This window comes from Chelon labrosus (genome assembly GCF_963514085.1).
Source record: "Chelon labrosus genome assembly, chromosome: 7".
NCBI lineage: Eukaryota > Metazoa > Chordata > Actinopteri > Mugiliformes > Mugilidae > Chelon > Chelon labrosus.
Window position 1 is genome coordinate 20,698,250 of NC_140343.1, and position 15,797 is coordinate 20,714,046.

Sequence of the window (15,797 nt, forward strand, 5' to 3'; positions counted from 1 at the left end):
TCTTGCCTGGCCACGCTGCTGCTGACTGTGTGCTGCCTTTGTGTGCGCAGCTAGAGAGAGGGCTGCTCACGGCCTGCCTCGGCGCACACCCTTCTCCTCCACAAGGTGGTTTAACATACACAGCGTTTAGTTAAATATATCCCAGCTCAACATATAGCACAGGCTAAATTATACATTGGCAAAATCAACATTGCATGGAGCCTGAAATTCCTCAGTTTTTGAAGAAGTTGCTTATGAATTCAGCACAGGTGTGTCATGAAGGGGTGTGGGTTATCTTGTGATTGATACATTCCTGCACAGACAGAGTGTCTTGCAGCCTTAATGGGATGCAGGGTGATGATAGCTGCAGCAACGACAGTCACTGTGTTATTACGCTGGCTCTGTGCACTTTTTTTTATTATTATTATTTTTTTAACAAGATTCATGTTGCTGGGGTGACACAGTAACAGCAATGCCAACCATGACATCAGGAAGAGGGAGAGAGAAGGGAGACCTGTGGAAACTTGCATGCTCTGTCACTGAGTCACTGTGTCTGAAATCCAGCACACATAAACACAGTTATTATTTCATCTGAGCTGAGAACTCGCTCTCTGAGCTCCCATTTAAGTCTGAGTAAACATCTTATACACCTGTAAGAGCACTGGCACGATGCAGCAGGTAGCTCAGGTAATTACTAAACTGAATGCTGTCATTATAGTGACAGCATGAAGCGTCTGCTGGGCCTAAACACTACATGTTACCTGTAACCTCTCATACATTTATTAATATGGAGCCGTCCAGAAAGCGACTTTATTTCAGAAAGAAAATGTCAAAAGAACTGATTGGAAGCTAAATAAAGAGGCAAATGCCTGACTTAATTACTATTAAACAACTTATTAAATAGCACTATTATTAAGGAATACTTCCACAGGCTTCACATTCTAAGTTAACCGTCTGCTGTCTGGAGCTTCACTTAAGTTGGATTGGTATGAATTTTGTCATTCAATTATTTGCTCATAAACAAATTAGCTTATTTCTACAAGTTAGAGCTAAATCAAAGGCATTCTTCATGCCCCGTCATATTTTAATTTCTCATGCTGTGATACCAAACCCTTAGTGACGCAAAATTGGATTTATAATGAGGCAGAGTTGAATTTTCAGTTTACAAATAACTAGTAACCTGGGAAATCTATGCTATTTATAATTAAAGCTCCACTGAATGATGCCTGTTATACATTTACATAACAGCTGCTGGGGCCGACATATTTTTCTTCATGTCTTCAAAATGTGTTCTCAGCCAGATTGTCTCAGATTCAGTGATACAATATATGGTGGTTGATTGGTTTGATGGACATGACTGAACTTATCCTGCAATTGTGACCTGTAATATATTTGTTGTTTGTAGTTGGTGCCACTACATATATATCTTAAGGTTACTTGCATAACCCAAGTTCTCTGAGTAGCATGAGTGAGTGTATGGCGAGGTCACGCTTTAGGCGTTCCCCAGTGTACGACACAAAATGAACGCTGTGGAAAAAAAACAACATAAACAATATATCCACTGTTTACATGAACTGAGGTTGGTGAATAACATTATATCTTGAAGTGTGGGATCTGAGCGAAGGGCAGGCGGTGTTTCATTCTTGATCGCGGCTTGTGAACTCTTTGCAGTTTGTACAAGAGTAAGAGTGCCAGGAGCATTTGGCTCCAGCCAAGTTTATGCAAACAAATGTTCACAACCAAGTGGATGCAGCATGTACTTGCAAAGCTCTGCCTGTACATTTGTGAGTTGTGTCCATGCCAGCATAGCAGTGCCAGGTATGAGAAGTTAATAAAAAAGAAAAGGGGCAAACCAGTTCTTCCTTCCATTAAATCCCACCTGCTGTTCTCTCAGGGTGCAGAGTATACAGCACCAGCTAGCACAGCTGGACAGTGAGAGCTGGTCGGGGCGGGCTGAAGCGGACCGCGACCGGGACTTCATGCAGCTCCTGCGCGAGAAGGAGGCTCTTCTGCAGGAGCTCATCCTGGTCAGCAAGCAGCAGCACCCGCAGGAGACACTGCAGCAGCTCGAGGAGGAGCGCTGCAGGCTGGAGGAGGAAGTTCAGAGGGCCCACAACTCTCAGAGCCAGGGAGCCAGTCAGAGGTGAGAAAAACGATTGGCGACTCTCTCACAGGAAGAAGGGGTTTTGACTTCTGGGATGACAGCTGCAGTTGTCCTTTGTCAATACTTAAATATAAATATTTCAGTTTAAAGGTAGATTATTGGCACCGGGTCCCTAATTTAAATTTACTCTGTATTGTAACCTACCTGTCAATCTTAATATGTGAAATGTATGAACTTTTTTGCTTGCTTTTTGAATTTGAGTGCTGCTAAGACATCAGTGATTGACATCCAGCCCCACAAGTATAAATATATTTCCTGTTTGTACTGATGCAGACGCACAAGTGGCTAAGCAGCATCATACTACTGTGAAATCTGTACAATAAATGAAGGGAAGGTGCTGGTAAATCTTGGACCTGTAAGGTGCTGCAGTACAGTAGCGAGACAAATGTGTTACACGATGATGATGTGCTAGCTTTGGATTTTAGGATAGACAACACATATTGTCTTTAAGTGTTAACCTTCTGTCAAGATCCAGAGGATGAAGTGCTCCTTTGACTTGTTTAATCTGATTGGTCATGCTGTGTACTACCTGACAGGATCCTACAGCAGGAGAAGAGGAATGCTCTACTGAGACAGCTGGAGGAGGCAACACGCATCACCACCTACCTTCACTCCCAGCTGAAAAGGTGCAGCACACTCTTATTCTTATTACTCCTTCTCTGATTTCCTGCCTGTGTCTTAAACACTTTTCTCTTCTCTCTCCAGCCTGTCAGCCAGTTCTTTGACGGTGTCATCCAGCAGCAGCCGCGGCTCTCTAGCCTCCAGTCGGGGCTCCTTGGCGTCCAGCCGAGGCTCCCTGAGTTCTATCAGTTTCAGCGACATCTACGGTCTCCCTCAGTACGAGCGCCACGACGGGGCAGCAGAGCCGCTTGACCCCCACCTCCGTTACCTGCTACCCCTGGAGACTATGTCCAGAGACTGCTCCATGTTCACTCCTGAACCTCTCATGCAGAGCAAAACCAAACGCTCCCACGACACCCCGCAGTCCCTGGCCTCCCTCTCCTCCCGCTCCTCGCTCTCCTCCCTTTCACCGCCCAGCTCTCCCATGGACACACCCTACCACTCTGCCCCTCAGGACTGCCCTCTCACCCAGATGACGGAGGAATACATGGAGCAGGCAGGCCGCGGTCTGCTAGAGGGGCTGCGGGCACAGTCACAAACCCTGTCGCATACCAACATGTTGAGCAGCGAGGACACGGTCAGCCCTGCTGCCGCGCATCAGCTGGATAACAAGATTCACAGAGACAGCGGGGCTCAGGCGCCTTTCACCTCCACAGGCAAGTGATCTGACCTCCCACGTCTCCAAGACTACTGGGTGATTATTCTGAATTAACAGTTTTCCTCTGTAGGAGTGACTCTGAGGGGAAACAGCGCCAACAGGAGTGGCAGGAGAGCCAGGAGAGTCTCTGCAGGTGTTTCTGAGGACGCTCTGGCCACAGACAGCGGCGTGTTCGAGGCCTGGGGCAGGAGGTGAGAGGAGGACCCTCACTATACTACAGCACAACATAAACACCAAGCTCTCTGCACCATCTAGTGACAGAGGAGAAGAATGCAATAGCCATAGTACAACACGTGGATTGTTGGAGTATTTGTGTTTTCGTGCCTAAGTGAGATATATTCCCTTCAAATAGTGTTAGTCTCTGCGTAAAGTAAAGGAAACTCATCTAATCTTTAACTCTTACCTAATTCTATGATTGTTGAAGTCGTAGAATTAGGTAATACATACAGAAATGGCCTTAAATGCCTAAAAAAGGAAAGTGCACAAATAAATTACAAGCATTGCGGACTGGCCTCTACAGTAAGTGAGGAAAGCCTTCTCTTTATTAATAGTTCTCTTCTTACTGCTCCAACAGGCCAGAGGAGTTCGATGAGATGTCATACATGAAAGAGCCATCGTCTGTGAGCGAGCCCACCCAGATCCAACTGGGACTCCTGTGAGTAAACTGTAGACTACATGTGTGCTGCAAGCTTATTCCCGTTGCCTTTAAGTACGTCTGTATTAACTCTGGAGAGTCTTTGTTGAACTTTCACAGGTGGGAGTCCACATCTCAGTCTCTCAGACTGCATCTGCTACAGCTCAAGAACCTGAATACGTCAGTTGTGAGAGACAGCTGCAAAGTGTGAGAACTTTAAGCTTATTCTTTTTGCAGTTTGTTGGATGAGAAGGAGATCATTCTCACTTTTCTACACCAGTCAGTTAATTAGCGTAGCTTAGTAGAAACACAATTATCCTGTCTGTGTCAAAAGTAAAAAACACAGTTGACAGATTGGGCGTTTTTCTATTTTGATGTTTTATGTTTGGCTTCATGTAACATTTTGGATTGAAAGTCTGGCTGCATTCCACAATAAACGGCCCCTCTGCTTTAGTATGATGTAGACTTGACAGGCCGGTCAATGATACGTTTGAAAAGAAAACCAATATCTGTGCACTCTTGTATATTAGTGAAGTTTAGAGACGCCAGAAGACTTTTACTGAGCGTCAGTGCTGAACCTCTTCTGAACCTCTCTGAGGACCACTAGTGCAAAGTATTCATCAATAAGCAAAAGTCTGTACGAACAGTGTCCTATAAATCTTTTATTGTTGTTCAGGTATGTGAAGGTGCACTTGATTCCACTGGACGCCGGCCGGGCCTGTGCGTTTTACTGTTGTACAGCATTGGAGCCACAATGCCAGATGAGCTTCAATGAAGGCTTCCGCATTCCTGTCCCTGCAAACGCCCTGGCGGTGTGCGCTCTGCAGCTGTCTGTCTGCTCGCTGGGACCTCAGGCTCAGGAGGAACTACTGGTGGGTCTGAACAACTCTGCAGCAACAACCCCACTGCCAGCGGAGACTGCAGTTACAGCTTTTGAGATTTTCTTAGTCTTCAATTAAATGATTTAATTGTGTGTTGCCGCAGGGCACAGCCCAGGTGAGCCTGGCCGATTGCGAGGGGAGTTCAGAGATGGTTTACCACTGGCTGCGAGTCCAGATGTTGAGTGGGGCGGAGTCACAGAGGCCTGAACAGAAGAGCCTCAGCCATCGTAGACACCACAACGGCCAGGATGATGAGCAAAGGCCCAGATCAATGGTAAACACACACACATCTGTTCATTAAGTAACAGCAACTCTTCAGATAAGAATCTATTTCTATATAGGCCTGGGTCCTGCTCAGAACTTGAATTAGGAGCAGATTGTATTATAAAGTTGGCATTAAAAAGAAAAGTTGTCAAATCCATCCACGTGCTGGAACATCACCAACAAAGAAGTGATCCTAAGTGTTACAAGGAGAAAAATGATTTGCTCAATTAATGCTTTGTGCTCCAGCCAAGTCTGGGAGAGGTTCTCCCCTGACTGCACAATCAGTATTATATGCCAGTATCTTGTCTTGTTGCCTGTTGTTTAGTTTAATGTCTGCAACCTATACAAATTGATTGAGTTTGCATTCACACAATCGGGCATTATTGATCCATGAAGATCTTCACAAGCCAGAAGGTATAGCTCCAGTGGAGGTCTAAAAGAGGTAGGGGTGGAGGTGTACACAGCAGACTGAGGAAGCCTCCAGAACCTGACCAACTGAAGTGGCAGGATGTGATGTAGGAGTTCACCAGTTCACCTACAGAGCCATACAAGGGAGGGACAGTGGCGTGACTCTTCGGTTCCCTCCTTCCACATTTTGAATCACTGGGCAACTTTGCATTATTCTTCTTTGTCAGTTCAGCTCCACCTCTAGTGCAGTCCACCACCACATGTTGAATAGGACACTCCAGCATCTCAGTGCTCCTCCACTTCTCATCCACTGGAGTCACAACTTCATCAGCAGCAGACCTCAGGTTGAAAGAATTAGCAGTAACTGTATCAACCGTCATCCTGGGAACAACATAGGGTTGTGTCCTCAGTACCCTCCTGTACAGCCTCTACTACAAATACTCTGAAGACTGCCTTATTAGACCATTCAGCTGTCAACACTCACTGCTGTGACTTCACTCAGTGGTGCTCTGACAGCTACTGAACCACACCTCCGTGTGTGGAAAACTAGTTGAACTTGTTCAAATAAAAGTTTTAATGAACACATTGTTACTGTCATAAAACAGCAAAGACTCAGAGCACCGTCTGTTGATTTATGAATCATTCAACCGATCAAGTTCCACATTTTTTTTTTTCACAACGTTAATGAGCTCTAACAAAAACAAGCTCACCAAGATAACACACACTGCTGCAGAAGAACTAGCTAATGACTCTGGTCACTCTTTGAATCCACATACTCCCACTACTACTAGCTTTGTCCGCCCTGCCAATCCTGAGCAAACAAACTCAACCGCAATAATCATTTGTATCCACACGTACTGTATAGTTGAGTGAGGTGAAATAATGGTATATGTTATGTTGTGTTAATGTGTTTTATGCACTTGTGAAAACCATTTTCCCTCTGGGGAGTAATAAACTAGTTCTATGGACCGTATATCTGGCATTCCTCCTCATAGCATTGCTGAGCAGCTTGTAGCCAACAGTCACCAGGTGCGCGGCTCATTCAAGTGCGATAAGAATGTTTTTCACGAGCCAAACAAGCTTTCTCATAGCAGCTTCAGTTCACATGAACTCACACGATCAGAGGAGGGAGGGGTAACGTTGATTGTGTGAAGATGGTGTTTTCTGTGTGTCATCACAGGATACTGTATGCACTCTGCTGTCACGCACCACCGCTCCCAACAACACCCCCGCCACCCGTCTGGAGGAGCGGGACGCTGAGATGGAGCTGCAGAGGTTAGAGAAAAAGGATGAGCGGCGGGAGGCGGAATCCGAGAGGTGACGGTGATTTCCATTTCGACCCAGTGTTTTCATTTCTCCTCCAGCGCATGTGCGTTTTCATCACGAGTGTGTTTTTTACAGGAGCTGGCAGGCAGAGTCGGTGGACAGCGGCTGCAGCAACAGCACAGCGTTTACAACTCCCTGCTCAGAGGGCCTGTGTGCAGAGGGCATCTGCATCACCACTGGAGAGCGCTGTGATCAGACACCCAGCAAACTGTCGACTATAAAAGTATAGTCATGTGTTGCATTCTCACTTTTATCCACCGACAGCAAAAGAATCGGGCACTAACGTGGCGTTCTTACGTTGTTGCAGGTGGAGAAGGCCACCATGACTGAAGGCCTGTTCCCGGAGCCGGTGCGAGTCCGGCCCAAAGAGAGGGGAGGTCGCTGGGGCCACGCGTCACCGTTCATGCGAGGCAGCACCATTGTCCGCTCTCAGACTTTCTCACCTGGCGCTCGTAGTCAGTATGTCTGCAGGGTGAGTTTTTGCAAAGATAGGAAGATCTAAGGCCGTCACCGTCGACATTTACGACTTGGCAGTTAATAATGCGGTTTTGACAGCAATGTGAATACTCTCCACACATGACCTTACTGGTTCAAACCTTCTTTCAGTTATATCGTAGTGACAGCGACAGCTCAACCTTACCAAAGAAATCACCTTTTGTCAGAAACACGCTGGAAAGGAGAACGTTGCGATATAAGCAGGTACAGTCTCCTATTTGTTCTTAGGCTTGTACATGTGCCAGTGTTTTACTTATTGTTTATCTGAGGGTTGTTTTTGTGTGTGAGCAGCAGTCGTACCGCTCCTCCCTGGCCGAGCAGCCGACACGCACCTCCCTGGACCTGGAGCTGGATCTCCAGGCCTGCAGGACCCGTCAGAGGCAGCTGATGGAGGAGCTCAGCGCCCTCAGAGAGCTGAAGCTGCGATTGGAGGAGCCACAATCCAGAGAGGCCACCGAGCTCCCACCCTGGGCCCTGATGGACGAGCGCTTCCGCTGCCTGCTCAGAGAAGCCCAGAGACAGGTGAGAGTGCAAGCAGAATGTGCTGCAGTTACTTTACGTACCATGCGGGATTTAACAGTTTCCAGCAGCACTTGACTGTTCGGCTGTTCTACAGGCCAGCCAAAGCAAGCAGGAGCAGCGTCAGGAGGAGGCGGCAGAAAGGAGGCTGAGGAAGGCTTCCAAAGAGGTCCTGCAGATGAGAGGGCAGAGCCAGAAGGAGCCGCTGCCTGTGCAGACATTCAGGTTGGGAATATGCTGACTCCTGGTCAGATTTCAGTGTTACTCCACTGGGGACGTTAACGTCACATGTGTGATTAAAGACACAGCGAAGAAGAAGCAAATGCATCTAACATACTGTAAATTAGGGGACCTTTAGAAGGAAAACAGACATCCAGGAGTGATATTGTCAGAATTTTTTCAGAAACCTCTTGAGCTCTGCCCACACCTCCTTCATCTTCTTTCTCATACATCAGATGGAGGATAAAGGAGAAATGATTTCAGCTACATTATGATACATGACCTTTAAACACCCTGCTATGATAACACTCTACTAACTCCTACAAGTGTTTAACAGTTAAGTGAGGTTTTACAATACTGACTCAAATATAAACAGTCCTGATTTTCCCAGCACAGAGCAGCAGTAGAGCAAGCTAGAAGCACTGAGGTCTAAAGCTGCCTGCGGATGGAACTTATCTAACTTATATAAACATTTACTTATTTCAGATATTATAAAATCGTAACTTACCGTCCACCTCCACAATTTCTGAAAATGTCACCAATTGTGTCACAACTTGTGAAATGAGAGCTTGCTGAACAAGAAGGAGAAAAAAAATCATGTAGGCTTTTCTTCCAAACATGATTCACACAACCCCAATTTAAAGCAGCACTGCAAACAACGTTGAGGGCAATTTATTTCTTACTTGTAAAGCTAGTTTTAACATTGTGCATTGTTTAAACACATTCATGCCTGCATTATTTTCATCTGTATATTGGAAGGGATCATGATCATGCATTTAGTTGCAAAAGCATTGCTCCGTTGCCTTGCTGGTTGTCAAAAGCTCTGCAGAGCACCTTTAAGGCAGCAATAATTCATAAAGCAACACGTTCTGTAGGAGCCAATCTTACACACATATTCAACATCCAATCAGATTTCAGAGAAAATATTCTTATTTGCCCTAAAGAGCAAGTTTAGTTTCACTTTGACTGGATGAGTGTCCCACCCAACCCCAAAGTATTTATACATATAAATTACCGAACAATAAAGAATCATAAGGGCTTATATTCACACAATCATTGTGGTTAGCAACAGGTCTATGTATCAAACACTGGCGCTGAATCCCAGTATAATAAGTTGTGTTCTTTGTCTGCAGAGAGAAGATGGCTTTTTTCACAAGACCAAGGTTCAACATACCTCCTCTGCCGGCTGACGATGTATGAGAGCTTGCCTCTGTTTTATGTGACTAAACATGAAGTATTTGTCAAATTTTCTGAGCTCATGAAGTACAAAGTTCTTTCTACTAAGGACACGGGCAAGCTGACACACAGATGATGAAGACTCACAGTTATCAGAAGCATTTGAGCGGCTGTTACAGACATGAACACACTAGACACAGTTAATGACAACGGCTCGACTGTTCATTTCCTTTTTGGGGAAATTGACTTTCAGACTTTACTCCTGTATGAGTCACTTCTGTTTGTGCTTACACAAAAGCTGGAAGACGGGAACAAAAGTCGGTTTGGACAAATTCACTGTACTGTAACTTATTTTATAGTACTTTTCCTTGAAGGAAATAAAACAAAATGCTTCCTGCTTTTTAAATGTATGTTGTAGCTTTGAACAAATAGCACTTCAGTGTTTTTACATACAGTAAAATGGAACTATTGTCTCGTTGTTGTTTCTCTTACCTAATTCTTAAGAGTTATTTACATAAAATGTCACTTTGTAATCGACTTTTATTACAGATGTTATTGTTATTTTGTTGTTATTAAAATTAATATTATTTCATTTACTTTTCAATATATGGATGGCTATATGAAACCCTGTATTCAGATATTTTTATGATGTCTGTATGAACATCTGCAGTGTTACCTCTTGTGAAGATAAAACCATTAATCCACATCTTTTGATCAGTTATGTTTGTGTTGCAGGCAAAAAGCAGGACTTCATTTATTCAAAAAATGAACCTGTGCTGCGATGAAGAGCACAACAAATACTGTGCACACAGACAATTTCTTAAAGTGTGTCACAGCGCTACACACACGTGATTTCTCTCTAACCTCAAGCAGGTTGCGATGACCCATTTGAGTATAAATTTGCCGATTCTTGAGAAGCCCTACCGCACACCGTGCAGGCAGCTGTGTCAGCTAGTTATCTTGATACGACATCCTGTTCGAGCCTGTCTTTCCACACAAGCCACCATAATCTGAGGAGAGGCAGAGTGTCGTTCTGCAGCAGCTCTACGTCTCTGCTCAGGTCTGACGGCGCACGGCGGCATGTCAGTACATCTTCAGTTAAGAGCCAAAAAAAATGCAGCTCACTATTTGAAGAATGCACAAATGACCCCACAGGGCAAACAGGTCCAGGTTTCTGCTTGTCGGTGGTTGGGTTGTGTGGTTTGGGGCCAGCGTTAAAAAACAGTCTTACGTAGCATAGAGTGTGTTAACAAGCCAAAACACACTATTCAAAGCTACAATTTCCAAAGAAAGAAAAGACAGAAAAAAATCGTCCCTCACCTCTTGCACTCTGAACTGCCTATAAGTTCAGCAAAAAGGCTGCACACAAAAAATAAATGTAAATTGAGAGAATATATAAAAAAAAAAAAAAAAGGCTGAAAATAATGAACTTATTTTGAACATAATTTAATAGCAGACACTTCTTTAGACAGGTGTGAAAGAATCCTCAGAGTAAGTACTGAAACCAGTGAAAAACCTTCAATTTCATTCTCTATAAACAACATGGACTGAGGAACAAGTGCCATAGAAAACATTACGGTAAGACAGCACATTAATGTTATCAGTGACTTCGGTTGGGCAGCTGTTTGCTTTGAATAGGCACCTGTAATAAGAGACAATATGGCTGTCAATGTTGACATGTCCTAAATGAAAGCTCCATCGTTCCACTCTGTAAATATTACAGTCCAATCAAATTGTACAGAATTCTGAACTCATGAACTCAACACACCGGTCAGTTTAATAAACTCCGAGTAGCACCAGTAAACATAGAGCACGATGCACAATGAGCAGCAGCGAGAAGCACACAAAAAAGCTCGTCATTGTCGTCGCTGTGCCTCCATTTCACATCAATACTGGCACTTTGTACGTTCATTTAAAAGGTGCTCACAGAATATATCCCAGGAAAACAGACACTGTGCATATTCGTGCCGGTTTCACCTAAACGACGACCGACACTCTCTCCAGAAAGCAAGTTTTAGGATTTGAGTCCAGCGTTTGTCTTCAGGTCACAGCCCTCTATATGGGGATGGAGACAATGGTTGGAAGTTCCCCAATCGGAGGCGGATTATACTTCTCGACCCGCATCAGTCTCCGGAGAATGTCATCCCGGTCACGTGGCCATCCGTAGACGTGTGTGTTTAGAAGCCAGTTGGGGACGTGACACTGATCATAGAAAGCACACAAACAGATTACAAAACTGCTGATGCTTGGGGTTCAGTCATAGGTGTTTCTCACTGCTGTGCACTGCTTCATCACCCAGTGACAGAAAGTAAATGAAGGCGACTTACCTTTTTAGCCCCGGGGAACAAAATAGGAATGAACCTGAAATTCTTGCTCCCATTCTGGATGAATTCATTCTGGAGCTGAGTAACACACACACACACACACAAGAGATTCATACCGTCCTTTGAGTGTCAGTGCTATTTAAAGCAACTCGCTCAGGAATCTTTTGCAGTAAGACATAAGACATTTCCTTGTCACAGTAGCACAGAATTTGACAAGGACATACACAAAAAACAATAACAAAGTTGAAAAAAGATATATACAAAATATAACAACACTGAAAAATATATAGAGAAAATTAGAAATATAAAGAGTCTTTATATAGTCGATAAGGCCTCTGACCTGTTTATGTATGTACACCGTATTGAAGGTTCTCTCGTCGTTCTCCAGGCCCACGGGGGAGGCAGTCACTGTATCATAGTACTTGGGACTGATGATGATGATGATCAGGTACTCTTTCTGTGTGAGGACACGACATGGCCATGAATACTCTTTAACAGCTCAGTCTGTTGGTAAGCCAGTTTTATTCTTGTGCAATTAATGAACGACTTGATCAAACTTGCTTGTTCAAGGTTTGGAAAGGACGAGGAGCTCAAGCTGGAGCAACAACTTCAACAGTAAGCAACTGTTTAATTGGATTTTTTTTTTTTTTCCATCAGACATGATTAATGGTTTTACCTCACTGAGGTACCGCTCCATGAAGTCAATCTTGCTTATGCTTCTGAACTGCTGCTCAAATATGTCAATCTGAAGCAAACAAAGGCAGCAGGCAGACGGTTAAACAGTTGTCAGATAATACACAACACAGAGATAGGTCCCTGACCTACAAAGACCGAAGCAGAAACTAGAACTCAGATGAAAAAAATCATGCTGTAGAAAATGGTCATTCCAGGAAAGAGGCCAACTCATTCACTGATTAGTTTTGTCACACAAATACGGCCGCAGCTAAATCCAGTCATGGTGAATAGAAACGTCTGAATTAGCCTGGCTTAGTTTTGAAATGAATCAGTGGATTAATGAATATATTTTCATGATGTTAATTTCAACATTAGCAGACAAACTAAAAAAAAAAGTAAAGTAACTACATTAGAGCCATCTGTTACAGTTGATCTAGTCTGCTAGAAGATGTTTTTCTGATGCTCTCTGACGTTGTGGTGGTGCGCTGTTTGCTAAAACATGTACGTACATGCGTGTCAAACCCGTTGTGCCGCAGGAGAGCAACAAAGTTGATGATCTCATTTACATGTTTGTCGTTGTCCGCTTCATAAGTGACAAAGACCCTCCCTGCATTCAAGAGCAGAGAATAAATATTTAAAGGAGCGTGCAGCAGCTCAGTCAATAACATGAGTATCAGCGCATCTGCTGCTCGACACTCACTCTGCTCCAGAGACAGCGGCGTGCTGAAAGGAGGGTTCTTCTCTTTGACTGGAGCTTTGTGGGCGCTGCGTGAAGTTAAAAACAACGTTTATGCAGTGTGAGTTGTGAATTAAACAGTGTGAAGCACAATTATGGGTCTATTTTTTTTAAAACTCACGAGTGTGCGAATCCAGGTCCTGGAAGTCTGCAGTCACCTGGATCTGAAGCAGTGAGCAGAAGAGTAATTTACTGCTAATTAAATTTTGGTGAATTATATAAAAGACTAATGCAAAGTCAATGAAGGGATTTACCGTAGGGGCTGTAAGCTGGATGGTACTGAGGCCAGGGGTGTTTGATGACCACAGGCCCCCTGTTGAAGACATCTGGAGGGCACTGAGCACAACAGGCAGCTCCCTGCGGAGGGCACGAGTACGGAGACAAGGTATGGTGACACAAATCAGCTGAAGGCGGGTTGGAGTGCAGAGAGAGCGGCTGCTCCAAGCTGCTCATGTTGGTGCTGTATCTGTCGGGGAGGGACAGGTACTTGTGTCTGGAGAGGCAGCTTTCCCCAGAACAGCTGGAGTAATCTTTCTGGCTCAGACAGGACAGCAGGCTGTTGGGATACCGCGACCAGCTGCTGGCAATGCTCGGATGAGGCTGGCTAGGGAACGGAGTCGGTTGGCTGTACGGAGCTGGCAAGCTGCGAGCGGACTGGGATGAGCAGAAGCTCAGGCCGGTCTGAGGGTGTGTTTGGATGTGTTTGAGTTCCTGCTCTCTGTCCAGCCTCTGTCTGCTGATCAGGGAATCATCAGAGACAGTGGCGTGGTCCGGCAGGTGGTGGTGGCCACCAAGGTTGGAGTCCATTTTGTGAACAATACTGGCTTCCTGTGTGCTCATGGTCTCATCGTCCTCTTCAGGTGTATTGTGGTGGCTGCTCTGATGGCTGGTGTGACTGAGAGAGAAGCAACATATTTATTAATGAGTAAAGACCACCAGAGTGTATTCAAAATGCATTTTCCAATTTATAACAAGCTCTGCTTTTATAACTTATCATCAAAATGTTTAAACAGCATCTGCTTTAAAAAGATAAAAGTGTTGGATTGTTTGTTTTTTTTTAAATCACACTCACCTATTCGGTGCACAGACAGAGTAGACTGAAGTGGGCAGCATCATTGGGTCTTTTCCTCCTGAAGTCCATGTGTGTGAGGTTCAAGCTGCGTCTGAAACTCTGTGCAGGATCAGCGCGTCATTTCAAATCAAAGTGACCAGGCCAAAAGTCAGAGCTGTTGTATTTGCATTTAACAAAGTTCACAGGGCATATTGTCATATCAGCCCACACTTGTGTTGGAGTCTCTTTGATTCGGTTCATGACACAGTCTCCCACACAAGGGACTTTTCTCTAGACGTGAGCTGCTTAATACTCAGGAGTCAACACAGATGAGGCAAATAGGAAATGACATCTTTCACCGACTTTCAAAAGATAAAACTCGTCTCTGGATTCCTCGGTAACAAATCACTTTATTGATAAATGATCACAGACTGCTACAGTGTCCCTCAACATTTAACACACGCATCCATACATTTCTCTCTCTCTCACACACACACAGTTAAAGCCCCATGAGCACGTGTGTTAGTGAAGTAACAAGTAATAAAGGCTTCACAGACTCACGCGCTCATTTTTCCTCAACACACTTTCTCCACACACACCTCAGAATAGACCAAAGCTCATTAATATGAATTTAGGCCCGTGTGACCTCAGTTTAGGTGGGTTTATCTTCCCATACAGCCCCGGTAGTTCCAGTAAATGTAAATCACAAGTTTATCTGTGGTCGCACACTCTCATACAGTTTGTTTGCACTTTCCACAGTGTGACCCAGATCTTTCTCCGTCTGCCTTCATGCTCTTTAAACTACATCTAAAGACACAGGCTAACACTTATCCGAACAATTAACAAACTACTACCGGGGTAACAAAGTAGAAAAGATATGTTCCCGAAGTTTAAGCTTAATTGTTTTTGTTCCAAGTACACCAAAGACGTCTACAGTAGGAGTTATTTGTGAAAGTACATGAAGAGGGCTGTGAGTCAAGTGTAACGACTTACCGTCGTTGTTGTTGTCAATCCTCCCCCTTCAGGTAAATCCTTCAGGTAAACTAAAGGCATCTAAAACTAGACCTTAAACAGAAAGCTGACTCTACGTCTCTCCCGGTTAAATGCACGTTAACCGTAATTCTTTCCGTCGTCTCGGCAAGACAGCTGAAAAATATTGACGCGCCAGGTCGAGCCAATTTGTTGGCTGTCGGTGTCTCTGAGCAGCACCGCCCCCCTGCCGGGGGAACAGAGAAACTCCACCTTTCTCCAAACGCACTCTGTGAGTGTGTGTGATCTTGTTTTTACCGAGTCGTGGGGACCAATTTATTGTGGAATATGTATGTTATGGGGACATTTTGTTGTTGTGGGTTAAAACCAACCGGTTCTGAACAATGAAGCCCATGCGGAAATGCATAAAAATGCAGTTCACTGAGTGACCGCTTGAGGCTGGCTCCAAACGGGAGCAAATCCCCATAGACCCCATGTTAAAATGCCCAACTTTACAGCGATATTAAACATGTTTACAGTCTGGTAAAAAAAAACGGTTTGGTCTCACTAGTTTATTTCAGTATTCATGACAACTCATCGTTTATTTTTTTATTTAAATTGCTGCACAATTAATGGCATTACCGCTTTGAGTCACAGGTGAAGTATAGGCGCTGCCAGAGGTCGCCAGCTGCTAGCCT

General features: G+C 44.5%; 2 protein-coding genes across 2 annotated transcripts in view; one reads left to right on the forward strand and one right to left on the reverse strand.

Annotated features, from left to right (window-relative positions):
* wwc3 (WWC family member 3) overlaps positions 1 to 10,058 on the forward strand; it is a 28,161-nt gene extending 18,103 nt beyond the window's left edge. Inside the window, exons 9-23 of the mRNA XM_084548281.1 lie at positions 1,874 to 2,122; positions 2,680 to 2,769; positions 2,849 to 3,420; positions 3,493 to 3,613; positions 3,997 to 4,077; positions 4,177 to 4,263; positions 4,733 to 4,928; positions 5,041 to 5,211; positions 6,790 to 6,926; positions 7,011 to 7,158; positions 7,243 to 7,407; positions 7,542 to 7,634; positions 7,722 to 7,952; positions 8,047 to 8,174; positions 9,302 to 10,058. Coding sequence (XP_084404407.1) covers positions 1,874 to 2,122; positions 2,680 to 2,769; positions 2,849 to 3,420; positions 3,493 to 3,613; positions 3,997 to 4,077; positions 4,177 to 4,263; positions 4,733 to 4,928; positions 5,041 to 5,211; positions 6,790 to 6,926; positions 7,011 to 7,158; positions 7,243 to 7,407; positions 7,542 to 7,634; positions 7,722 to 7,952; positions 8,047 to 8,174; positions 9,302 to 9,368 — 2,536 coding nt within the window. The 3' untranslated portion in view covers positions 9,369 to 10,058. The remainder of the gene's footprint in view (positions 1 to 1,873; positions 2,123 to 2,679; positions 2,770 to 2,848; positions 3,421 to 3,492; positions 3,614 to 3,996; positions 4,078 to 4,176; positions 4,264 to 4,732; positions 4,929 to 5,040; positions 5,212 to 6,789; positions 6,927 to 7,010; positions 7,159 to 7,242; positions 7,408 to 7,541; positions 7,635 to 7,721; positions 7,953 to 8,046; positions 8,175 to 9,301) is intronic.
* Positions 10,059 to 10,764: 706 nt separating this feature from the next.
* traf3ip2l (TRAF3 interacting protein 2-like) lies at positions 10,765 to 15,485 on the reverse strand. Its single transcript, XM_084548282.1, has 10 exons — positions 15,124 to 15,485; positions 14,152 to 14,250; positions 13,334 to 13,974; positions 13,201 to 13,243; positions 13,044 to 13,108; positions 12,853 to 12,950; positions 12,345 to 12,413; positions 12,009 to 12,125; positions 11,672 to 11,746; positions 10,765 to 11,546 (listed from the first exon to the last, which is right to left on the reverse strand). The coding sequence occupies exons 2-10, from the start codon at positions 14,193 to 14,195 to the stop codon at positions 11,400 to 11,402; spliced, it is 1,299 nt and encodes a 432-aa protein (XP_084404408.1). The 5' UTR covers positions 14,196 to 14,250; positions 15,124 to 15,485; the 3' UTR covers positions 10,765 to 11,399.
* Positions 15,486 to 15,797: the final 312 nt, after the last annotated feature.

Excerpts from the sequence above, each read along its gene's own strand:
- traf3ip2l (XM_084548282.1), bottom strand. The coding sequence starts at position 14,195 with ATGATGCTGCCCACTTCAGTCTACTCTGTCTGTGCACCGAATAG. Across the intron at positions 13,244-13,333 it reads TCCAGCTTACAGCCCCTACG|ATCCAGGTGACTGCAGACTT; the intron begins GTAAATCCCTTC and ends TCACTGCTTCAG. Across the intron at positions 11,547-11,671 it reads TGTTCCCCGGGGCTAAAAAG|TGTCACGTCCCCAACTGGCT; the intron begins GTAAGTCGCCTT and ends TTCTATGATCAG.